Source organism: Tachypleus tridentatus, chromosome 13 (genome assembly GCF_004210375.1).
Source record: "Tachypleus tridentatus isolate NWPU-2018 chromosome 13, ASM421037v1, whole genome shotgun sequence".
NCBI lineage: Eukaryota > Metazoa > Arthropoda > Merostomata > Xiphosura > Limulidae > Tachypleus > Tachypleus tridentatus.
This window is the reverse complement of record NC_134837.1, coordinates 231,950,123-231,977,160: the sequence shown is the minus strand read 5'-3', so window position 1 is coordinate 231,977,160 and position 27,038 is coordinate 231,950,123. Positions and strand designations below refer to the sequence as shown.

At 36.3% G+C, this 27,038-nt stretch overlaps 1 protein-coding gene across 1 annotated transcript in view; it reads left to right on the top strand.

Annotated features, from left to right (window-relative positions):
- Positions 1-395: 395 nt before the first annotated feature.
- The window catches only part of LOC143239250 (NADP-dependent malic enzyme-like), a 47,330-nt gene continuing 20,687 nt past the window's right edge, over positions 396-27,038 (top strand). The window contains exons 1-7 of the mRNA XM_076480157.1: positions 396-933; positions 14,477-14,635; positions 17,363-17,487; positions 20,393-20,468; positions 21,263-21,424; positions 22,570-22,673; positions 23,289-23,398. Of these exons, the coding sequence (XP_076336272.1) occupies positions 808-933; positions 14,477-14,635; positions 17,363-17,487; positions 20,393-20,468; positions 21,263-21,424; positions 22,570-22,673; positions 23,289-23,398 (862 nt within the window). The 5' untranslated portion in view covers positions 396-807. The remainder of the gene's footprint in view (positions 934-14,476; positions 14,636-17,362; positions 17,488-20,392; positions 20,469-21,262; positions 21,425-22,569; positions 22,674-23,288; positions 23,399-27,038) is intronic.

The following is a 27,038-nucleotide window of genomic DNA, read 5'->3' as shown; positions in this document are numbered from 1 at the left end:
TGGACTGATTGGAATGCTATAAAGGATCACAAAATGAAGTTCTACATCTTTCAAAATTCAAACACTTCCAACCGCTCTAAATTTTATGCATTACATATGCTTTGCAATTATTATTTCAGTATTGTCTATTTTCGGTTCACTAGTTGCATGAAGATGGCTCGTTACAATTCTTATTTACCATACACTGTCTGAAGATGGGCTGAAATGTCGTAGCTTTATTTTTTAAACAATAAACAAAAAATATTTCCATTGTAAATTTGTTCATCGTATTAAAGATTATTTGTTTGTTTAGAATTCTCGTGCATATCTGCACAGAGCTATTTGAGTATACCTGTCCTTAATTTCAAACTGATATACTAGAGGGAAGACTGCCAACGGCATTCATTGCTTACTCTTGGGCAACTGTAATCCAGCGCACCGACGGACATCTTACTGCAGAAAAAGATTATGCAGCTATGGGCGTGAACCATGAACCACTTTATCACGCCCGGCCTTTGTGCTATTTAAACAGATGATATACATCGTTTCTCAGTTTATAAAATAACCAAATATTAAGTAATCCAAGATTTCATAGATAATGAGCCGGTACTAACAAAACAATTTTCCACTTATCTCCACACATGCAGCAGAAACGATGACGTCACAAGCGATAATATTTCGTTTTCCGTAATATCGATAGAATCAGCTGACGATAGCGGTAGGCTCTAAGTTATGCGTTCGGTTACAGAGTGGAACGATTAGTGAAGTTGTTAAACAGGTATTATTACGAGCCTTGTTCGTACGAATCTAGATATTAGGGCTGAAAAAATGGGGCAAAATAATCAAAAAGTGTACGATGAAAGCCTTGGTCACTTCGGTTCTAATGCGGACCCTTGCTGCAGAGACTCTAGGAAGAAAGGTATATATTATCTCCGAGACCCTGTTTCATGCAAGGTAAGCCTAACGTACTGAACCTTTGTTTGAGGTATTTGTGTAACGTTTGTAAAATATGTACGTACCAGGTTTGTTTGTATTATTACATTTCAAAATTAGCTTTCATGGGTATTTTATTTTTCTACAGATATAACTAAAGTAATTTTAATAGGATTAATTAATATTAATTCTATGGTTAATTAACATCCGCCTTACCAAACACTAATGTTTCAGTAATAAGACACGTTAAAAGGAATCACAATAGCGATGTTATTATGTTTCTTTTCACTGTAAAGCAGGTAATATACTTCCAGTAAAGATAGGATCTGTTGAAAATAATTATCAGTCTCGTGGTGATGTAATGTCACAAACTAACTTTATAATTCTAACTATAGTCTTGCATCTGGTACAGCTTAATTCTGGTTCTTACGTTCCGAAGTATACGTGCGCTATTACCTATTCTACAATAATTGTAAATCAGTAATAAAGCGTACAAAAGTTAGGCGTACAAGAAATAAAATTAACAGTTTTAGTAATTTTTCTTACAGCTTTATGAGCAGTTTGTTGAACATAAACCGAAAGCCTGAGTCGTAGCCAAAATCACACGTATGTATTCACATACGTGTGAATCCATGATGGGGGTTTGGGGGTAAATCGTTATAATCAGTGTTATATTGAAGTAGTATTTGAATGGATGAATGGGAAGATATTACTTTTATATTTTACATTTAAACATGAAAATGATATACATAGAAACATGTATGATACTTTTAAGTTTAATACAAGTGCTATTGTAACATGATCACAAACATGGGTTTTTGTTACAATGTAGTTAGAAATTGCTTAACATTGTGTAAACTTCAAGAAACATTTCGAAACACTAGAACTTGAAATACTTTTCCAACGATCAACTAGTCCGACTCCGAAAAATAGTTTTCTTTATATTCTTCACTTGGTATTTATTTAGAGAGTAAAGCCAGATTAATTGCAATATCCCAGAAGTTTATTAAAACGATGCAAAATATATTTTTTCTGTTTACGCCGGTAAGATGTACCAACGCCGTTTTAGAGTGTTATGAATGGAACGTTGTGTGAGACCGCGCCATTTACAGAATTAATACCCATAAGGCTATTGTTAAACAGTCGCTTAATAGCACAGTAGAAGGTAGAAATACACCTATTTAAGGTCAAACGATATAATTATTTGAAACATGCAAAATAACTTGAAAACGTAGGGTATGAAGCTATTTTCCCAGTTAGTGAAATTTTCAAAAGATCTAATGTCGCATCGTGTGTGTATACAGGTATATACAGTAATATATATTAATAAATAAAGTAATATGTAAACGTTCTATGCTTAATGTATTCAGTACTGTCTGAAAGGCTCCATCACTAAATTCAGTATTGTGTGAAATGGTATCTTTGTTTGCGACATATTTATGAACTCACTAGTACATTGACCTTTATAGACATGTTTTAAACAATCACTCAACTGAATCTTAAGAGTAAATTTGAAAGTTACCGAACATCGTTGATCCTAGACTAAATATGTGCTAATGACATTAATACTTTGTTTGTTATTATCCGTAACTTGTAGTAGAATTAAGAACAAATACGATATAAATTTCACATTTTTAACATTAGGTATAAATAAAGTGAACGCGCCCCACTTTCATTACAGAAGGGGCAGAATATTTGTATATCTTGCCCCTTCACTTTTTTTTTCAGTTAGTATACACGTACTGTTATTAAAATATGTTAACTACGTAAGCTTCTTGAGTAATGGCAGTATGAACAACGGTGATAGACTAATTAAATTATAATACTCTAATTATACATTTGAAGTCGCAAGGTAATACCAAAGTTTTATCTCGCAAATATTTTGAAGTAATACTCTTTTCCGCTAACTTTCCAACGAAGTTATGGTGTTTAGGTTTTGTATTCTTGTGTGGGTGTTTTGTATTGTTGTATAGTCATTGTGATTATATTATTCCACAATATTACTAATTTTAATTAATTAGTAAGAAAACAACGAAGTTTAACTGAAATGTCTTCTATGACAAAGCAGGATGAAGGATGTTACGTAGGTGGAAAGTATCCTTTCAAGTTTTAAGCGGAAAGCGTGCCCTTGATTACAAAGTCAAACCTATTCGGTATGGTAGATGTTGAAACACTTCCGTAAGTTGCTACATACGGAATAACCCATTTATGGGAGCGACCGTTGGCATATTGCGAAAATAAAATTGCTTACAATGAGCAGATAAGCAGCAAAAATAGAACAAATCGCTATTGTACTTTGAAAACTGTTTCATTAATTTATCAATATCGCATTGAAATATAATATATCATAGCTTGATTAATGTGTTCATTAAAGCTGTTAACACATCATTCACGTGGAATTGTTTCCCCGAAATGGGGCCGAAGGCTACCAGGGGGGTCACTTGTTTTATTTCTTGTAACACTATACAGTAGACACTAAAACGACATCACATAAGGAATGCTTAATATTGTAATTTGTAATGTCAGTAAAACACACCCATGCCATGAATCACGAAGATAATTATGCACTCTGTTAGGCATGAATGACATCGTGTCATATGAACTTCAAGAAATATTTATTACTGTTCATTTTGGTTTCATTTCATGTTAAAATAGGACACACTTCGGGGTCGTGAAAAATTCCATTTTATTAGTTAATAATGGTTTCAAACGGATCCAGGACGATGTCTCACCTCTGTGATTATTGACTCTCACTTTAAAACAAACTAACTTCTGATGTTAAATTCCTGTTCAAATTTTTGCAAAAGTTTGGCGCTACTTTGAAAAAGCATAAGGTGCATACTAAGTGAACAGTTATAACTATGACTTGAATGTGATAATCTAAAGAAGTTGACTACCACAATTTTCTTATGTTTATAAATATTCAAAAAGTTTTTGAATGATGTTTCAATTGTGGGAAATTGCTCTACGTCTTTCTTTACATGAATTAAATTTTCATAGTTTTTGTGTTCAGACAAAATTGTTTTTTTCGTATGTCTTTTATATTTTCTAATCCTTTATTTAAAGAACATTACTTTCCTGTATTAGATTGAAAAATATGTTATGACAATTGTTATTATTGAAATAGAACCATTTCTTTCTAATGGTTTGGTTTGTTTTGAGTTCCGCGCAAAGTTACACAAGGGCTATCTATGCTAACCGTCCCTAATTCAGCAATGAGAGACTAGAGGGAAGGCAGCTAGTCATCACCACCCACCGCCAAATTTTGGGCTACTCTTTTACAAATAGTTACATTATAACGTCCCTACGGCTGAAAGGGCGAGCATGTTTAGTGTTATGGGGATTCGAACCCGCGACCCTCGTATTACGAGTCGAGTACCTTATCCACCTGGCCATGCAGGACCCTTTCCTAATGAGACACTAGTCTTATGCAACGTAGTGCCCAAGTTTCTTGCAATAATGTGTAATTTCTTATCTATGCAAGCAATAATTATAAAATTACCAACCTAATTATAATCTTACTTTGAAACAAACAAACTTTTGAGATACCTTCAAAAAAGTAATAAGTGAATAAAAAAGTAAACACGCTAAAACACAGGATTCGTAAACTTTAGATAGTTAGATTTTTTTTACTGGTACGCTTATACATTATTAAAAAACTTCGCTGATCACAAATGTAAGATCGAAACAATTACAATACGAAATGTTGAGCAAGTAAACTGTTTTTATTATTAATAATATTTTGCCTGCGCTGTGAGATTTTTGTTTTTTTTTTCTTTTGGGGAAATGTTTTTATAGCAGCAATATTTTTAAACCCGTTACATAAAATGTTTTTGTTTGAAGTACAAAGCTATACAATGAGAAATGTGTTCTGCCCACCATGGGTATCAAAACCCGGTTTGTAACGTTATAAGTCCGCAGAATTACCGTTATGCTATCGTAAGGGCAAAGACAGCTTCTTGTGATTTTAGTTTGAAATAAACTTATGTTTCAGTAAACTGAAGTATTTTCAACCAGTCTCGACCCGTAAAACATTTGGGGTAGTTTCACGCACTTCATTTGTATTTATTTTATCCTATCATTTTTATGTACAACATTTAAGCTATGATTTCTTGCAAGCATTGTGTGTTAGATCGATAAATCGTAGTTTATTGGAAAACATTTTATGCAACAAGCAAACAAACTCACGTAGATGTAATTGATTTAATAAAATCGCACATACGTAACATTATTTAATAAAAGTACACTACACTCTTAGTAAGCACTAAATTATAGTAATTATAATTATTATTATGTACAGAATATGAAACGAGTGTTCAGTGTGTGACAAAAGTTTGCAAGTTGGAACAAAGAAACTCACCAAACTAAGAATAAAACCAGTAGTCAAAGAAGAAATGTAGCTAAAAGGTGCTTATAGCAGTCTATGAAACGAACTGAAGCCAAGTTGTTTCAAAGTAATGTTAAGGTAAAGTTTTACTGAAGCCAAATGTAGTTAATTATGCAAAAAGTAATAAATATGGTTTTGAACGAACTGTGTATAAGGATTTTACACTTAAATAAGTTGAGAAGGCCCATAGAAATTGTATTTAGTGTAACGTTCATCTATTTGGAAATTACTAATGGTTTGGGTGTTTCTATAAAATACATTGCCAATAAAAAGTTCAAGTCGAACCCATTCTTCACACAATGTACCATAGTCTGTGTGTGTGTAATACTCATTGCGTTGAAAAGTTTGATTAAACAAAAACAGGTTAAGTGATTCAGAAGTGCGAAAAGTCCAATATACAGTCCAGACTCCTCGAACAAAAAATGTTTCTAAAGATATGAGATTTGTAGCGTTTGATAGGTAAACTTGTAAGCGTATTTAAAAAGATGTATTTAACGTATCTCGATAAAACTTCTCTCCCCTGCATTAAAGTTTTTTACAAAAAACAGGCAATGTGATTGTGAATAGAAAAATCAATATGCAATGCGAACTCCTCGGACAAGGCCTATAAATAATATAGATTTGATCAAAAGAAAAGTTCCGGATAGAGAAACGCGAGCGTATTATTTATATAGATAGCTAAGGTAAACGTATTTTTTTTACTTGGATATATTATCAAGGGTGTCTATACTAAGATGCAGATGCACAGTTCTAACGAAAATGTAAATTTTATCTTGTATTAATAAACAAAAATCATCAGAAGAAACAAATATCACGAAACTAATTTCCAAATTTTGTTAACGGTTACTTAAAGTTATTAATCGTATAAATTTTATGTTACTGTTATATTGAACTAATAGACATCACAATTTTAAATTATTTTCGAGGAACCATTTTGCTTCAAACTGAAAAAAAGAAGAAAACGAATTATGGTTTCACTACCTGAGTCTGGAACATAATTTGTATACTTTCAACCATGAGTTGTTGATTTCGTTCACATATACAATGTGTTTTCTTATAGCAAAGTCACATCGGGCTATCTGCTGAACCCCCCGTTAGTACAGCGGTAAGTCTACGGATTTACAACACTAGAATCATGGGTTCTATTCCCCCTCGGTTGGCTCAGCAGATAGCCCGATGTGGCTTTGCTATGAGAAAACGCACACTCTTTCACATATACAATAACAAACGGAGCTAATCATCCACCTTTATTTCAATATATTATGATAGGATTTCAATTTAGACCGTGTCCCCTCCTGGAGGGAAGTGTTTCTCAACTTAGACTTGTTTTACAAAGTACTTGTCTCCATCATTATTTTCATTCCATTCTTTAGACCCAATGTCAGAGTCTCTATAGGACTGAGAATAATTATTGCAAAACATTATTTTGATTACAAAGCAAAAAATAAACGTACATGTGTAGTTTCAAAATATATTTTACTTAACATTTTGACTTAATTGTTTTAAATTGTAAAATGTCGTCTAAACCCCTCGGTGTGAGTTTCTATACGTGGTGAGGGGACCTCCCAGGGAAGGTTCTGTTCTTTCAGTTTACCTCCTCTGGGATCTAAATATCCACTCACGTGTTTGCCGTGTGTGGTGACTCGTGAAGGAGAGGAGATGATCCTGGTGGTTGAGGGTTTCAACCCTAACACACTTTGGCTTTAAATTCCTGTAAACGGACGACCTTGGGTTGGCCCCCTTGGGTCAATCGGCTGGCCCACTTGGGCTGGGGTCAACAAAAAGTGCCTGTGTTGAATGTTCTCAACAGGTGTTGTGGACATTGTATCTGATGCTGGTGTTTGGGTATGGTGTTCACGATACCCTGGCGTTGCTGCATTGTCTTTGCAGTGCGTCCCCTCATAGGGCTCCATGGTGGGTGGGGACAGTGGGCACCGAAATATTCCTTTTTTATTATAGATCCCCCAAATAAAAAATTAAATAAAATAGTTAAAGAACAATCCATAGGTAAACGACCACGTCTTAAAGATTCTGACAGCAATCTTTAACATCTGTAACACCTATTGTACCTCATTTTCTTATACTACATTCTCTTTCAAAAAATATTTAGGGCAAGTGTTACCCTTTTCGTTCAGAAGGGACAAGAAGGACTTGCTGGCTCTCCAGAGTCAGTAAAGAAGCTTTGATCTAGTGAAATATTGGAGGAAACATCCACATCTCAACACAGTGAACTCCTCTTGCATTCAGAGGCGATTGGGGATATACCTGTTGAGGTTACACCTCATGCTACTTTGGATTTATCACGAGGGGATTTATGTTAAGGGGAATTTGAAGAACATCCCCTCAGAGATTCTCGCTGGTTTCTCCACCCAAGTAGCTTCTGCATTGAGGCATATCTCCACTCACAAAGATGGAATTACGATTCCTACCAGCTTTTCAGTGGCTCAGCGGTATGTCTGCAGACTTACACGCTAAAATCCGGGTTTCGACACCCGTGGTTGGCAGAGCGCAAGGCCCGGCATGGCCAAGCGTGTTAAGGCGTGCGACTCGTAATCTGAGGGCAGCGGGTTCGCATCCCCGTCGCTCCAAACATGCTCGCTCTTTCAGCCGTGGGGACGTTACAACGTGACGGTCAATCCCATTATTCGTTGGTAAAAGAGTAGCCCACGAGTTGGTGGTGGGTGGTGATGACAAGCTGCCTTCCTTCTAGCCTTACACTGCAAAATTAGGGACGGCTAGCACAGATAGCCCTCGAGTAACTTTGTGCGAAATTCAAAAACAAACAAACGATTCCTACCAATATCCTCATTTTGACAGTTACATCACCACGTCCACCTGCCATCATCAAGGTAGGTTATCTTAATTGCAGGGTACAGCCATACATTCCAAACTCTCCGATGTTTCCAGTGTCAGCTGTTCGGTCACTCGAAGACGTCATGTCGTGGTTCCTTGATGTGTACTCGTTGCAGCGGCAAGGACCATGATGCCTATGAGTGTGAAACGAACCATCATTGCGTCAATTGCAATGGCTCTCACCCATTCTACTTTTGTTCATGCCCTCAATGGTTGGAAGAAAATCAGGTGCAGCGTTTGAAAACGATTCATAACATTACTTAACCTGAAGCTTGAAAGTTGTTGCGTACCACTTCATCTCGGACGTATGCTGCTCCACTTCGTTCCACTACTACAGTGGGAGTGCAGACGGATCTCTCTGTACCTCCAAAAGAATCGTTCTCAAACCAAATGAAAAGTCTGTTGACCTCCGTGGTCAAAGAAGTTGATGAATAAACTTCAACGTTGATCTCTGTCCATAACACACATTCCAGCAAATTCCAAGATCTACTTCCTTTGGTTCCAGGTACAGGCATTTTCGCAGGTACATTTTCTCCCACCCCAAGATGCAAAACGATCATTTGTTTACTTCCTCAGTCGCTGGAATCCTCTTCCAACAACAAAGGCCTGGCCAATCGACCAAGTGCAGGATCCATGGAAGTCGACAGGCCTCCCTCAAATAAAGACAATAAAGAAAAAAAGACGTGGTCGTAAACAGAAGGGCTCTCCACCCAATTCGTCTGCACATAAATAAAATGGCCACCTTGATACAATAGAACTGTCGAGATTTACATTCTAATCTGGATGACATCAAAGTATTGATTGCCTCTTACCATCCTAAATGTTGTTCTTTACAAAAAACATTCCTGAAACCTGCCGATACAGTCACCTTTCGACGGTTTTCTTTGTACAGAAATAACAAGCTGTGTGATGGACGAGTGCATGGAGGGGTAGCAGTGTTGGTTGAACAGCATGTGCCCACCTTGACTTTGCAACTCCACTCACCTTTAAAGGCCATAACCATCCATGTTTCCTTGAGCCGTACCATCACTGTTGTTCTCACTACCTGTCGTCGCCTGGTGAGACGTATCATCAATCAGACATTGTTTTCATTGAACAGTTCCTGTCTCACTTTTTAATCCTGAAGGACTTTAACCTGTTGACTGCCAAGTATATCATTTGCTACGGCAGCTCCTATGCTGGTTTTTTCAGCAAAATTGAGTAATTTGTAAAACAAAGGAAATAAGCAACAAATACTATTTTTTCTCTAAGCCAAACTTATAGTAGTACACAACATGAAGAAATATGTACAAAAGATGAAACAATAATGCACAAAATGTCATTTTTGGGTATTGAAATTCGTGTGAAATGTTTTGAAACAGGGGTCAACACAAAGAGCCACTTTGCAATCAGTACATTCATATCTGCTTTTCTTCCTTGTGGATTTGTCAGAGCACACTTTACACTTTCTAGTGGGGTACTTTTTCTTGTCTGTTTGGGGAATAAGTGTTGAGAAGTGACCTTCTGTGAGACGAAGGGGGGTTTTCCAAGGAAGGCCGGCTCCGGTGGATTTTGGCGCTGGGTGTGGTAATCTTCAATCGGGGTACGGATGACACCGAGTCTAAACTCCAGGAGAGACGGCTTGTTTCCCAGTGATTTGTAAACTACCAAACCATCAATAGACGACTGTGTGGCAGCAGTAACTGACTGTATTATACAGGCAGCTGCTCAATGTATTCCTAAAACCTCGACACGTTTTCCACGATATCCTCATCCGTGGTGGATCATGTCTGCCATATGGCAAGGAAGGCTCAGAAACGGTCCTGGGATACTTTCCGTAGGTATCCGACACTCTCACACTGAGTCGCTTTCTAGTAGGCCCGTACACATGCTCGGTTGGTAAAACGTCAAAGCCAGAAGGAATGTTGGATTAAGTTCACAACCAGCATATCTTTTATCACCAGTTCCAAAGTCATATTGAACAAGAATCGAAAGGTCAGTGGGCAATATAAATCTCTCTCCCTTTCAATCGTGACCTCTGATAACCAGGAAGTAGCTGATACCTGGAGCATCGCCAATACTCTAAGTAAAAGCTTTTGTCTGGTATCTAGCACTTCTGGTTCTTCCTCCAAGTTCTTGGCCATCAAGATTCGGACAGAGACAACACCTCTTTTCTTTCGATCTGATTGTCTCTATGACTACTGTCCAATTCCTTTGACGAGCTGTCTCTGTAAGACCTAAGAAAGAATGGTTAATGCTCATCTTGTTTGTTTCCTCGAATCAAACAATCTCCTCTCGCCCACCCAGTGTGGGTTCCGACGACAGTTCTCTACCATGGACCACCTGATTCGACTTAAAACGTCAATCAGAGAAGCCTTTCTCAAATGACATCATTTTGTATCAATATTCTTTGACATCGAGACGGCTTGTAATACAACATGAAGGTATGGCGTTTTGCGAGACCTCCATATATATAATATGAGTTACATAGCCATTTGCCCATTTTGTAATGGGCAGGATGTTCCAATAAGTGTGGGTTCGACACTTTCCCGTTCTCTTTTACAGGAACTTGGAGTTCCTCAGAGCTGTGTTTTGAGTGTCACACTTTTCAGTATAAAGATTAATGCCATCACTGAACAATTCCCTCGTACTGTTGCAAACAGGCTTGATGTCGACGACTTTCACATCTCGTGTCAGTCGTCGAACATGAGATATATTGAGTGTCAGATACAGACTTCCCTCAATCTTTACTGAAGTGGACCACAGCAAATGGCTTTAACTTCTCTCTCTCTAAAATCGTTTGCATGCACTTTTGCTGCCAATGGTGGTATTCACCCAGATCCTGAATTCCATATTGGTGAAGTTGTGCTACCTATGGTCCCTGAAACAAAGTTCTTAGGGCTTATCTTTGACCGTAAGCTGACTTTTATACCACACACCAAGCAGCTATGGGTAAAATGTACAAGAGCACTGAACATCCTCCATGTCCTCTCTTCCACCACTTAAGGAGCGGATCGATGTTCTATGCTGAAGATATATCGTGCTCTTATTCGACCGAAACTCGACTATGGATCACTTGTCTTTGTCTTGGCCAGGACCTCGGCCTTAAAGATGCTGGACCTCATTCATCATCAGGGACTTCAGCTCTGCACTGGGGCTTTCCACACTTCCCCAGTTCAGAGCTTATACATAGTCTCATGAACCTTCTTTGTACCTCCGTCGTTTGCAACTGTCTTTACTGTATGCTTCGAAACTTCGTTCCTTATCAAAGCATCACACCTAGGGTGTGTTTTCCTTCCTCAGTGGGCCACCCTTTTTCAGAACAGACGATCTGCCATTGCGCCTTTTGGCCTTCATATCCAGGCACAGTTGGATGAATTTGGTTTGTCCTTGGATAACATTGCTGTATCCACTGGTCAGCCCATCCCACAATGGTTTCTTACAGTCCACAAATGTGACCTTTCTTTAAATCATCTGAGAAAAGCAGACACTCCAGATTGGAAATACTATCTATTATTTGCTGAACATTTTTCGAACCATTCTTCCATTCCTATTTATACAGATGGTTCGAAATCAGGTGACTGTGTGGGCTCTGACATAGTTTGTTGTGATTTGGTGGTTGCAGGCAGAATCCCCTCTACAGCTTCTGTAGTTCACTGTTGAACTATACGCCATTTCTCTTGCCCTGGATCACACAGAAGCTAAGCAGTACTCAAACTGCACTCCTTATACTGGCTCGATTAGTTCTCTACTGGCCCTGGAATTGCTTCACTTTAGTTCTTACCCTGTTTTCGCCGATATTTAAAACTGACTGGCCCATTTCTCTTTAACATCTACTTATATCCAGTTTTCCTGGATACTGGTCCACGTTGGTATTTGCGGGAACGAGCTCGTCGACACCGCAGCTAAATCTATCTGCTCTGGCACTATCGACGCTCTTCCTGTTCCATACATGGACTATGGTCCTGTATTCAAGGCTCGTCTCCGTGCCAGTTAGCAGTCGACTTGGAGTGACCAATGTGAAAACAAGCTTTTCCAAATAAAACCCAAAATTGGACTTTGACCGTCTTGCTTCCGTAAGGATCAGAAGGAGAAAGTTGTTCTAACTAGACTAGGCATTGGTCACAGTTTTTTAACTCATTGTTTTCTTTTATCTGGGACTGATGCTTCATTGTATTGTCTGTGTAACACTCAGGTCACAATAAGCCACATTTTACTGTCTTGCCGTCGTTGAGATCATAACGAAGGCACCATTTTAAACTTGTGTACCAAGGTTTATCTATAATGTTAAACAGTATTATTGGTGATGGTGACACTGTCCACTGTTTTTTAATTTATACATTAGACCTTTTTTAATGTGACTCTATTTTAAGAATCAAAGTCCATCTTATTGGATTTGAAATTTGAAAGTGGTCGTAATGTCAAATAACCCGAAACATCAGGACTGGAAAGGCCAACTTCAGGTGACTAACGCTGCTGTTTGAACTACCCGTTAGTCATCCTGGCTAGTTATAATTAAACTTTTGTTGCCAGTCTTTTAAAACTATTATTACTTTACTTTTTGAAAATGGCCATAACGTCAAATAACTTGTAACCAGCTTCAGGTGAGTAACGGTGTTTTTTTAACTTACCTGTTAGTCTTCCTGGCGATTTATGATGAGTACAATTATTCTGCAGAAATCCCTTTACAACTTGTATTATTGTAGTTTTTCTTTTACCGATGGCCCAGCATGGCCAGGTGGTTAGGGCGTGCGACTCGTAGTCTGAGAGTCACGGGTTCGTATTCCCGTCACACCAAAATGTGCTCGCCTTTTCAGCCTTGGGAGCATTATAATGTGACGGTCAATCCAACTATTCGTTGGTAAGAGTAGCCCAAGAGCTGGCGGTGGGTGGTGATGACTAGCTGCCTTCCCTCTAGTCTTACACTGCTAAATTAGGGATGGCTAGCGCAGATAGCCCTCGTGTAGCTTTGCTCGAAATTCAAAAACAAACAAATTCTTACCGCTGTACTCTAGAAGTAAAAATTGGTTTTAATGCTATTTATGTTTTTATTCAAAAATAAAACTTGTTTTGTTTTACTTTAATTTCCTTTTATGGATTTTACGAACTTTAATTTTAACTTTTTTACTGAATGTTTGGCGCTGAAAGCCTACTTGCTTTGCGCCATAAAACACCAAACCAACAAACCAATATCGTCGAAAATAATTCTCAAAGCCCTTGACAAACATGCAACCTGACTGTTACTCAATCCTGTACATCAGTGTGTAACAGGTTTTTAGCATTTTCACTGTCATATGTTAGAATTCGTCACCAAAGGAATGCCACCTTTTCATAGTTTGGATAAATTCAATTGTTGATTTGTTATGAAATGCTATTTTAAAATACGTGTAAAATTATGCTGTTTTAGCTATAGATTTAAGAATTAACGAATGTAAAATCAATATAGCGATTTGTTTTCTGTTTAAGGCTCAGCGATGAGCTGAAAAGTTTGTAGCGCTAAAATTCTAGGTTCCATATATACAGTGATAACCTCCCACACAGCACATGATACAGATTTGTGCTTAACGAACAAGTAAACTAATTTTAAAGAAACAGAAAAATTGTAATATTGCATCACAGTCCGATTTTTAATCTTATCGTCAGTGTCACACACATTACGTGACTTGAATATGCTGTACACATCTTTTCGTATTATGGCACTTTTTAACTACAAGACGATTTGCTTACTACAAGTAATATACTAATATACTTCGCCAATCTAGTGAAGATTAGTGATGACGTTCCTTGTCAACCAGTTTTATATAGTAATTCAAGAGAGCATTGTAGTTCATAATGCTAGGGTTCCAAATCGTCTGGAAGTAGCCTGCAAGTCCCTGATAAACATACAACAGATTTGAAACTAATCATATACTATAAAATAATTTGAATATAATTTCTCCACCTCTGAAGTTTAATCGTAACTTTTCTATCTGCGCTATGACAGCATAACTTCAACTTTATTTATGCCTTCAAATGCTGGTAATAAAGAGTTTGGTACTAAAATAAATACATAAGTTCATTTTATTAAAGTAATAAATTATGATTCTTAATGATTTTAATATAATTGGTGAAAAATACAGTTCAACAACTTAGTGTAGTTCACACGAAACCATTTAACGTTAAATTAACTGATTATATACAATATTTGATGTATTCCAGTCTACTTTACGACCCGTGGTATTTGATAGAATACTTCATCGCCATTGGATATAATGGATGATATATGTTTGACATATTATTACAGTGTTCTTTACTTTCATTTGTATTTTTTTACTGGCCTTATTGTCTGATTTTTTTTATTCCTAGGGATTGGCATTCTCCGCACAAGAGCGAGAAAATCTTGGACTTCGGGGTCTTCTCCCACCGTCAGTCCGATGTGTAGAATCTCAAGTGCAGGCTGTTATAGAAAACATAGACAGACTCGAGGACAGTCTGAGTAAATACATGTATCTTTGTCAACTTCAGGTAGAAATAAGTCTCCTTCATTGTAAATACATATTAGTATAAGGTATGAGCACGTTTCTGTAACATAGTGAGTACTCTCAACATCTGATGTTAACTTATTGTACACCTCAGCTTCTCTGTGACATAGTAAATAAAACAATCATGTTGGTTGTGGATACGTCCTCCGTGTATTACTATGGCTCTATAATCAGTACTCGTAAACTTGCAAACATTATTATGTATTGACGTTTTTATAGTTTTGAAGACTATAAAAGACTTGCAAGAGAAAGAAACAAATAGTCACCATAATTGTTTTACATTTTATTTCTCACAAAAAACAATTTGTTGGTTACTATTAGTATATGGGTTTGATTTACAGTTTGGCAGGGAAAATGTTGTAGGTGTGTTGATTTAAATTACAATTTGGCGAGAGAAATGGTATAGTAACTACTAGTGTATGTTGGTATGATTTACAGTTTCACAGGAGGAATGATGTATGTAAGTATTAGTATTTGTTGGTTGGATTCATAATTTGGCAGAAAGAATGGCGTAGGTCTGTTTATCTTTAATATTTGGTGTTCATATTGATATGTGCTTTTAGGATTTAATGGATTTCCATGAAAGAGATAGTGGAAAACAACTTTACACTTTCACTGCACTACAAAACTTTTTTAAAGATTTGAGAATGTTTTACCTTGTTTAAGGTAACTTTGCACCTTGTTACAGCTTTGTACTGTAGGGCTGTAACTGTATTTTAATAATGACAGGCACATCAATCTAAAAAGAATAGACTAACAGTTGGCGCTAGTTGTTGCCTATCTACTTTCCTTCAAATCTATGGTGTGGGTGACTATGTGTTGGTTTGAGTTGACAATTTGGTATAATGAATGGTATAGGTAATAACTAGCATGTGTAGATTTGATTTACAGGTTATCGGGAGGCATAGTGTATGTGGCTATTAGTGGTTTGACATACAATTTGGTAGGATAAATGGTAATATGGTTCGGTTTGATTTAGAGTTTGACAGGAGGAATACCATATGTAGCTTTTTGTAAAAACAAAAGTAAACAAACAGTCTAGGAGAGTGCTCCAACTAATACATGAAAAAACTGACATTTGGTTAACCTTAGTTCTTAAATATAAATAACTCCAGGATTTGTACAAAAGGAACCCAAAATGCGAAATGTTTAAATGTTAATACTTAACATCCCAAGTAAATACTATTGTTTTCTTTTATATAATGGCGGAATCTGGAAGCCGCTTTTATCACGTGTTCTCTTCCCCTCTCTTCTGTAACGTGTACAAGCGTTAAAATAAATACATAGGTGTGATTGGCATTGCGTGACAGACGTGTATTCTGTTCATTCGCAGAATCGCATAATTAGCAAAGTCCAGATCCTCGGTAACATGTGGAAAAAATCTGATATGTTTAAGTAGATATCTACGATAAACTTTAGAAATTTTGCACTATTCTGCGGAACATATTATGATTTTATTAATTAAAGTAATAATGACTTATTGTGAAAATGTAAATCATATAGACTTAACAATATAAAATCGCGTTTTAAGACTATAATACTATCAAATTAAGTATTGAGCATTTTATCATTTAAAAATTGAAACATAAATACATAACTTTAATTTAACTATATATTACACCTAATGTTTTGTAGTTTATAATAAATGGTAGTAAAAAGTGTAGTAATATGTTTTTTACAGATTATTAAGAATACGTTATCCTGTCTGGATACTATTTAAAATAACATAATAAAATTGCAGTTATAAATTATTAAATCGAATTACTGCTTACTTCCTCCTCTGGAAGCCAGTCAAAAGTGCACAACTCATCGTCATAACAGGCCTTGCATGCTTTCCTTGTATAATCCTTTTCTCTCTCTTTTATATCTGCCTCTACATTCAAACGATTATGTTTCTCATCTTGCATGACTCTCCCCTGTCTTTAACACACACATGCATATGTTAATCAAATGTCAAAGAAAAGAAAAATGGATGTCTGTAACAGTAGACTTAGCTGTCTATTAGTTTTTGTTCGTTTATATGTATAACGGTGCAGCGATTCAGACAACTACTTCCATAACAACAGCAGTTATCATTGGGTTTTCTTTTTTTTTTGCATCTCTAATCAACCTACGTTTTTAACATGTGTTTAGAAAATTCACTTTCTTAACTAAACTTAGGAAAGTTATTAATTTTAGTCAAATCCAATTGATTTAGTTCTGTTACTTAAATGAGCCCTTTAATAATGACAGAAAGAATGGGAAAAATAGGAACCATACTCTGGTTTTAACAAGGTACTTTGCCTCTTTACGAGTGTCTCCTCATTTTAAATTTGGGTCATGTTCATTGTACGATTTAATATTAGATGTTTAGATATATTCCACAGTTAACAATGTTTACAGTCGCTTCTAAACTCGACTATCAATCTTTGTACGTCACAAGCTGGAGCGCAACGTCACGTATGTGGTTTTACCCATGGAATACACGACATTCAACAGTTCTATATTTATTATTTCGTTTCATGGCTATTATTACATAATTGTTCCTCAGTTAATACATACAGTTAAGTAGACATAATACTTTCAGTATTAGATATGAAGATGTGTGAGATGCATGTTAAAGATATGAGATGATAATCAGTAAAAATATATATTGAAGAGGAGAACTGTTAAATAGATTGTCTTTAACAGGTGATAAAACTCGATAATTGTATACCGTCTCTTTCAACAGGACTACAATCAAAACCTTTTCTTCAAAGTCCTGATGGAACATACAGAGAAACTTATGCCTATTGTTTATACACCCACTGTAGGACTAGCTTGCATCAAGTATAGCTTAGTATTCCAGCGTCCAAGGTACGAAAAGTTGACATATGAACATGTATAACTTAGTAAGCAAGATCATTAAATATATAGGTTGTAAATAAAAAGAGCAAAATCGGGTTTGGATATCCGGTGTGAGTAACAACAGACAGATACCCGAACTCGTTGTTTTGTACTTGACAGCCAACAGAGGCGTGTCCACCGTGATGGTGTAAAGTTGGTAGATCCATATTTGGGAACTCTGTCCCTACCTGAAATGTAGGCTTTAAAGATTTTCAATTTCACTACATTGTGACCCACTGAGTCAAAGATGTTAATTTTATTCTATCATCAAACTAACTCTTTGCTTCCTTATACCCCTGAAATAAAAGCAAATATTAGAAACGCCACCGATAACAAGAACAAACATAAAATAAACTTTTCTTTCTATTTTATCGGAATCGTTTGTCTTTTTTCCCCCTACCCCTTAAGTGCTTGTATTTCTAAAGTAATATAACTGTCCGGTAACTCGCAACCTGAGGGTCTCGTGTTCGATTCCTCTTTCCATCAGACATGATCGCCCTTTCAACCGTGGAGGTTTTATAATGTGACAGTAAATTACTCTATTCATTCATAAAGAGTTGCCCAAAAGTTGGCGGTGGGTCGTGATGACGTCTGCCTTTTTTCTAGCATTGCACTGCTAAATTAGGGACGGATAACACACAATAAATATAGCACACAACACCTATCTCTAGCATGGTGTCTTTATTATAACTCGATATTTCGTTTTAACTGCTTCTTCACAGTTTTAAAGAATTCTAAATACCACCAGAAGGATTGGTTTTCTGGAGCCAAGCCAAGTGTACATACTATTGTTCCAAGGATAAACCGGGCTTCTGAGAAAGTGTGGTCTGTAGTTCTTCAGTGTTTACGAATTCGAAATCTTGAGTTATAAAAAAAAAAAAAAATAAATAAATAAATAAATTGCCGTGTAGAAAATGGAGATGTTACATTTACTTTATAAAATATGCGTATTAATAATAAACGCTAATTAGCATTCAAAATGTAACAATATGAGTTTTCTGTTTCTTCTTCTTTTTAATGTCTGATCTAACTCTACATGTACCTTCTCTAGATACAAGCGGATTTATTTTCTTTTTGTAAGGGTTGTTGTACATATGTTCCTGTGTGGTGTCGTGCTTATTCTAGATAATTTAATAGTATGTGCAATTTCGTCGATACTTAAGTATTTGGAGTTTATGTATAAAACGGCACAGAAAGTACTAGTTCACATACAAAAGATAATTAAAACATGGAGCTTTTGTTCGTTGATACTGCTACTTTTAAATAAAAATCCAACCGAATTACAAAGAAATTTTGTCAGACTTCTCTGTTTTAAAAGGCACTCTAGGATTTACAACTCCATCACGTGACTGGAATTAACCAACAAATAAAAAGAAGTGTATTTAATTGCTGAGCTTTGTTTTTTCGTCTGTGAAATTAATGGAAACTTGTGTAATATCAAAACATATAGGCATAATAACTTGTTTAGTTTAACATTTAGGAATATTTATGGTTGTATTTCCTTATAACAATTTTTGATCACATGAAAAATTACACGATATAATATCAACTTTAGTGTATGATTGTTATGTCATAAATTTATCAAAAAATTTATTAATAATGTGTTTAATACTATATTTTCATTTACGTGTAACTGTAGTCTGTTCAGGTTGTTTTGTAGGAACTAGTCAACACATAGGATTCACGAACAGAAACCTGTCTGCCTTTCATTAGCCTTTTATTAATGATTGCACGAATATGAGGGAAACATTTACCGCTAAATAAACAATCTGTTTTGGGCTAGCTACGGAACTTGAAAAAAGGAACCAAACAAGTCAGGGACATATCACGTGATCTGATAATGATCACATAGTAGACTAACCAGTTTGAACCTTAAAAAATGTATTCTCAAGGCAACCTGAAGATAACATAAGAAGGTCGAATACTTGTTCTCTAATTTATTTTAATTAAAAAAGTACTAATACCCATACCAGCTGTCTTGAGAATATAATTATACATCAAGTGGGTTTCTCGTCATCAGTCTCAACTTGACATGGATAATAAAATCCTTATATTACTGGCTTCCCCGCTTTGTCTATCGAAACCTTGGTATTTGAATAGAATCTCAGTTGTCATCATTATAACCTTCCTTTAGTTTACTTTAGAATTCTACTCTTTTGACTATTTTACAGTTAAGTAATATTTTACGATTGGAAATTTGGGTTATGTTTGTTTTCCCAGTGGGAAAGCTAGTAATATAGGAATTTTATTTTCCATATATGGTTGAAACAGCTTAGTCTGCTACGTGATCAGTAGCCGATCAAGTGATATGCACACTTTCATTCTGATTTTGTTTGGTTCCTTTTTTGAGAACAGTAGTCAGTCCTGCGTTGTTTTGTTTTTATTTAGCTGTATTTTTTTCTTTCTTCGTTTATTTTTATATACTATAGGTGTACTTGGATTATTAGGTTAGAGTGTATTCTAAAGCTTTATAAATTTCACATAGAATGATGATAAAATAGGTAGTCTAAGATCGTGAAGGATATTTAGATCTATCGGATGGTGATAAAATTATAGTTGCTGTCAGAACTAAGCAGGCGCTAGACTTCTTTTGACCCAAGCCAAGTGCAAATATCGTTGTGTCAAGAGCGAGACGCATCTGTAAAAATATTGTTCCTTATATGAAATAATCTTTTAAATATAATTTTTTTACAAATGGAATCAATAATATAGAAAAGTATTTTAGCTTTTGAATAAATGAAAAATAAAAAATAAAAGACACCAGTATTTATGCAGTATTATTCTTGGTCATTAATTTTCATTGTAAGTTGATATTGTAAAGTAACTAGTATTCATATAAAGTTGTTGTTGTTTTGTTTGTTTTTTTCGCCACCAGAGGAATTTTCCTAACTATTCAAGACGCAGGAAGAATTTACGATGTCTTATGTAATTGGCCAGAAAAGGAAATAAGGGTAGGTTTTCAAAAGATAATACGTTACAAATATCAAACTCGAAGGTGAGAAAAAAATACATGGAAGTTAAGTTATTAAAAACTTAACCTCTCGGAAAACCCTGGTCTTCCAAATTTGGTTAAAAAGTATAGGCGTGTAAAGCGGACATACAGACGACAGACACTACTGCATTATAACATTCAACTATAATATCATATTGTTTGTTATGGATAGTAATATAACTCAGCAGTATTATTGTAATATTTGTATTGTATCGTGTCTGATGACTGTGTAAGTTATCTAATGTACCTCTTCAGAGTTGATAAGGTTTAAGATCAATAATCCAATTTGTATTGATATTATGGGTGTTCTACATACCCATAACGGAAATTTAATTAGTTAAGAAACGGGTTTTTCGTAGTTAATTTCGGCTGTTTCCACCCCAACCCCCTATACCTTTCCTTCCAAAATTGTACCTTCTACAGCTGTTCTGCACCTAGTGCTTTTCGTCATGCGAGATTTTAGTGCACGTATAATTGTTTGTGTTACAAGTTTATGTACTGTTTGCTCGTTTAGTCAGTTGCCAATTTTTACTCCTTTTTTTTTAGATGTTAACATACAACCAAGTGGCACTTCAGTATCAAGTTGTACTTTTTGAAGCACATTAAATATAGTGCAATTTAAACCGGTGAATAAGTATTTTCTTCTGTACATGTTTTTATAATTCTGTCTTTATTTTTGTTTAACAGTGCGTTGAAATATTTAGTTTTCAGTATGATCCTTCTAGCTTACTTGTTATTGTATATTTTGCGTAGGCCATTGTTGTGACGGACGGAGAGAGGATTCTTGGATTAGGAGATCTGGGCGCCAATGGTATGGGCATTCCAGTGGGGAAGCTAGCCCTTTACACGGCACTGGCAGGAATCCCCCCAAATAAAACGCTTCCGGTGACGTTGGATCTGGGAACCAACAATGGGGTAAGGTTCCATTTAGTTAAATACCATATCTAATGAACTTAAAAGTAGCCCCCAAGTTAATATTGTTTAATATTTTACAGATATAAAATATCCTGCGACCTTCCTCTTGTTAAAAAATATAGCAATGATAAATTTTGTTGTCATTAGCCCTAGCTAGTTAAACATTTCTCGTGACCTTGCATGTAATACGAATGAAAGTAAATATTTCGTGAATACTTTTTCTTAAACAGAATTACAAGTTTTTACTAATAACATTTTGGGGATCATATGTCAATCGTTGTCCTGGTTTGTAACCTATCTGATTAATTAAGTCCGAGTATTAACTTGTTAATATTCTTATTAGATTGTACTATCGAACTAGTTTATAACTTGCTGCCACCTGAAGTGAGGTCCTGAGACGAACTTTTGTTGTTGTTGTTTGGAAGGGGCAGTTGGAAACAGGATTCGATCCTGGGTTTTGCCTTGCTCATTCTTCTTTTATTTCATCTCTCTCAAGCTTTTAGGATATTCACAGTCAAGGAAAGTTGTAGTTTGTTTTTGTTTTTTCTTCCTATTATTAATCATACTTTGTATAACAAATCTTAGTCATTCTGTAAACTAGACGCAGTCTGTGACAAACGGCTTTGCATTGCTGGAATTATTCACTACAAATATCTACCAGTATCTGTGAATTTCCTGGTGACCATCAATTTTAGAAATGTGAGCTTGTAATTTTCTACTGTGTTCTACTACAGTCGTGAATTGTATCGCTGGAAGTTGTCTGCTCACGTACTTCATTAATTCTGGAATCTTGTGACCATATTACAAATGTTCGATTCTCCCTTGAATCTATTCAGTTTTTAACACAGGAGATCTTAGATGAATGGATAACACTGCAGTCTTTCTATCATGAAGACCCGGTATCAAATTTAAGATTACTACCAATTTTGAAAAAACAAAGCAACAACATAGAAACTAAACTTTTGATCCTAAAAGTTATAATTTTCAATACATGAGCTAATAAGAAAATGAAAATTTACTAATTATACATAACATTTTTATTTGTACTCTATTTTAAGTAGTTTTAAATGTTTAGTTAGTTCGTGTATGTGTGTGAGTACAGACTTCTTGTTGTGTATCGTTCTAAAGAGTTTTACGTTCATCAGGAACTTCTGAGTGATCCCTATTATATCGGGATACGTCACAAGAGGATTCGTGGTCGAGAGTATGATGATTTCGTCGAAGAGTTTATGGAAGCTGTCATCAGAAGGTAAACAGAACTATTAATATCACAAAAAATTTTCTTGATTAACTGCTACATAAAAATTATCTAGTGTAATGATTTTTGAATTTGTTTGAACGATGAATATTACTCATTTTTATGAAAGATTATAAGCAGACCTTAAGCGTGATTGAGGTTAGAATTTATTTAATTAAGCAAGACGTTTTGTCCTTAAAGTGTTGTAGCCTGATACTATTATATTTTAAAGCGTTAATTTCAGTCATTAGTTACAGAAATTAGAAAGGCATATTTATGCTAAATTCTTTGTATATAGCCCTGCTTTATGTCGAACTTTCTAGTCTTTAGTCGTAATATCTTGACCACTGTTATAATTTAGTTATGCCAAAACCTTCTTGACTGAAAGTTTCTCATGAATTTCGTCCTATTAAAACTCATTAAGGACTGATAGTTTATTATGTGTAAATCGTATTAAGTGGATGTATCTATCTTTTGTCGTCAAGATCGATTTTGTTCAACGTTTATATTAATTTTAAAAAAATTTAAAATTTGTTGAACTTTGACCCGGTGTCTACCTTTATCTTTGAAATGCATAAACAAACTTGAAGTTTAGCAAAGTGAATATTCTGCACATACTATCTTTAGGTTTGGAAGGTCGTGTTTGATTCAGTTTGAAGACTTTGGTAACGAAAATGCCTTCAAGCTCTTGAAGAAATACCATGAACGTTATACTACCTTCAATGATGACATACAAGGTAATTTAACTAAATTGTATATTACGCAACTCTTATGGTTGGTTTAGATGTACAGTATTTTATTTAACACTGATAGTAAAAAATGCTTTCTTCTAAATCAAGCAAACTGCTTACATTCCACAACCCTGTGAGGCCTGTTTCATTTGTTTCGTTCTTCCAAGCATGACTGATGAGCCGTAAATTAAACGAAACTAGTTTGTTGCAGGAAAAATAAAGAATCGTAAAATACTTTAGGCCTCTCTGCCATCTTTTATTCACTGAAATTCGCATTTTGCTCAAGAAAAGAAATCACCTGATAAACTTTTATAGTTATAAAAACTGGGACAAAAGTATCTTAAATTCTGTGTACAACAAATATATTTGCATAATGTTTCATAATAATGTCCATGATAAAGGTGTGGTTAAATACAGACATCACTCACAATTAACCGTTCCCAATAAACAAATATTTATAAACTATATAAACACTTTATAAGTTTGTTAAATCTTTAAATGATAAGAAATGATTTCCTATTACTCATAGATTAAGATCTAAAGATGTTTAATATATACATTGTCCTTAAACCTAAGTTTGAAGCCTCTATAAATAAAAGGTTTAAATTCTTAAGATTACATTTAAGATTTTAAACGCTTAATAACAAAATTTGTTTCCAAAAATTACTCTTATACATTGTAAAACAGACATTCTCTGTAGAATTTTTAGGGCATTGGTTTCCAAGCTCTTTTTGCTGACGTCATCCTAACCCACTTATCTTGACTTTAACTTGTGTGACATCCCTGTTTGTTTGAAGTTAGGCACGATGGGCTATCTGTACTCTGCCAACCACGGATACCGAAACTCTGTTTCTAGCGTTATACGTCAGTAGACGTACCACTGTGGGGCGAGACATCCGTGCCCCTCCGTGTAGATTCCTGTACCTGGTGAGGGGACCTCCGAAGAAAGGTTCCGTACTTTCAGTTAACCTCCTCTGGGGTCTAAACTTCCACCTACGTGTTTGTCGTGCTGGTGACCCATAAAGAGGAGGAGAGGATCCAACCCTAACACACCACTTTGGCCTTGAATTCCTGTAGATGGGCGGTCTTGAGGTGGGCCTTTATGGTCAATCGGCTGGTCCACTTGGGCTAGGGTCAACCAAGTACCAGTGTTGGTGTTGTAGACATTATATTTGATGCTGGTGTTTGGGTATAGTGCTCACGAAACCATAGCGTTGCTGCAGTGCCCTTGTTTGGCATTGTAGTGCATCCCCTCGTAGGGCTCCATAGTGGGTGGGGTCAGTGGGTACCGAAATATTCCTTTTTATATTATGGATCTTCCAAATAAAAACGTAAATGAAATAGTGAAAAACAGTCCATACGTAAACGACCACGTTTTGAAGATTCTGAGCAGCAATCTTCAACATCTGTAACACCTATTGTACCTCATTTTCTTACACTACATTCTCTTTCAGACAAACCTTTAAGGCAAATGTCTCCCTTTTTCATCCAGAAGGGACTTGAGGGACTTGCTTGCTCTCCAAAGTCAAAACCTTCGCTCTGGTGATATATTGGAGGAAACATCCACATCTCAACACAGTGGACTCCTCTTGCATTCAGAGGCGATTGGGGATATACCTATTGAGGTTACGCTCATGGTACTTTGAATTTATCACGAGAGGTTATCGTTAAGAGGAATTTAAAGAACATTCCCGAGTCAGAGATTCTCGCTAGTTTCTCCACCAAGGAGTTTCTGCATTGAAGCGTATTTCTACTTGCATAGATAGAATTACAATGTTGACCAATGTCCTCATTCTGACATTTACATCATGTTCCACCATCAAGGCAGGTTATATTAATTGCAAGGTATAGCCATACATTCCAAACCCTCTCAGACATTTCCAGTGTCAGCGGTTCGATCACTTGAAGGTATCACGATGTGTTTCCTTGACGTGTGCTCGTTGCAGTGGCAAGGACCACGATGTCTGTGAGTACGAAACAGACGCCCATTGCGTTTATTGCAATGGCTCTCATCCATCATACTTTCGTTTTTGCTCTAAATGGATGGAAGAAAAAGAGGTTGAACGTTTAATGACGATTCAAAACATTACTTAATCTGAGGCTCGAAAGTTGCTGTGTACCACTTCATCTCGGACGTATGCTGCTCCACTTCGTTCTACTAGTACAGTGGGAGTGCAGACGAATCTTTCTGTGCTTTCAAAAGAATCGTTCTCAAACCAAATGAAAAGTCTTTTGACCTCCCTGGTCAAAGAACTTGATGAATCAACTTCAACACTCATCTCTGACCATAACATACATTCCAGGAAATCCCAAGATCCACTTCCTTTGGTTCAGGGTACAGGCATTTCCTCAGGTACATCTTGTCTTACCCCAAGATGCAAAACGATCTCTCGTTCACTTCCTCAGTTGCTGGAATCCTCTTCCAACAACAAAGACCTGCCCAATCGACTCAGGGCAGGATCCATGGAGGTCGACAGACTTCCCTCAAATAAAGACAATAAAGAAAAAAAAGACGTGGTCGTAAACAGAAGGGCTCTCCACCCAGTTCGTCTGCACATAAATAGAAATGGCCACCTTGATACAATAAAACTGTCGAAGTTTGCATTCTAATCTGGATGGCGTCAAAGCATTGATTGGTTCTTACCATCCTGTATGTCTTTCCTTACAGGAAACATTTCTGAAACTTGCCATTACAGTCACCTTTCAGCGGTTTTCTTTGTACAAAAATTGCAGGCTGTGTGATGGACGAGTGCATGGTGGGGTGGCAGTGTTGGTTGAATAGCATGTGCCCACTTTGACTTTACTACTCCACACATCTGGAGGCCGTAGCCATCAGTGTTTCCTTGGGTCATACCATCATTATTTGTTCTCTCTACCTATCGCCTGGTGAGACCTATGATCAATCAAACCTTGATGTTCTCATTGAACAGTTGCCATCTCCCCTTTTAATCCTGGAGGACTTTAATGGACATTATCTCCTCTGGGGGAAGTGCTGATATTGATAGGATGGGTCGCTCTGTAGAACGAATGCTCTCTGATCACAACCTTTCTCTTTTCAATACTGGTTCTTATACTTGCTTTCGTGCACTTAGTCAGCCATTTACTGCTGTTGATCTCAATTTTCTCTCCTTCACTATTCTCCTACTTTTCATGGAGGGATGACGATAATCCACGAGGCAGTGATCATTTTCCTATAATTTTGAGAGAAACTGGCGGCTGTGGTCGATGCCACCTGACCCGCGTGTCCCGGTGGTAGCTGGATCAAGCAAACTGGCCCTCTTTCGCAGCTCTCAAAGAACTTGATCCTGCCATCGTCTGTAAGAAATCAGTAGACGACTGTGTGGCAGCAGTAACAGACTGAATTATACAGTCTCAATGTATTTCTAAAACTTCGACATGTTTTCCACGATATCCTCGTCCGTGGTGGAATCCTGCCTGCCATATGGCATGGAAGGCTCAAAAAAAGGCCTGGGATACTTTTCATAGGTATCCAACACTCTCACACTGCATTCCCCTCGATGTAGATTCCTGTACGCGGTGAGGGGGCCTCCCAGAGAAGTTTCTGTTCTTACAGTTTACCTCCTCTGTGATCTAAACATCCACCTGCGTGTTCGGATATAGTGCTTACGAAACCATGGCGTCGCTG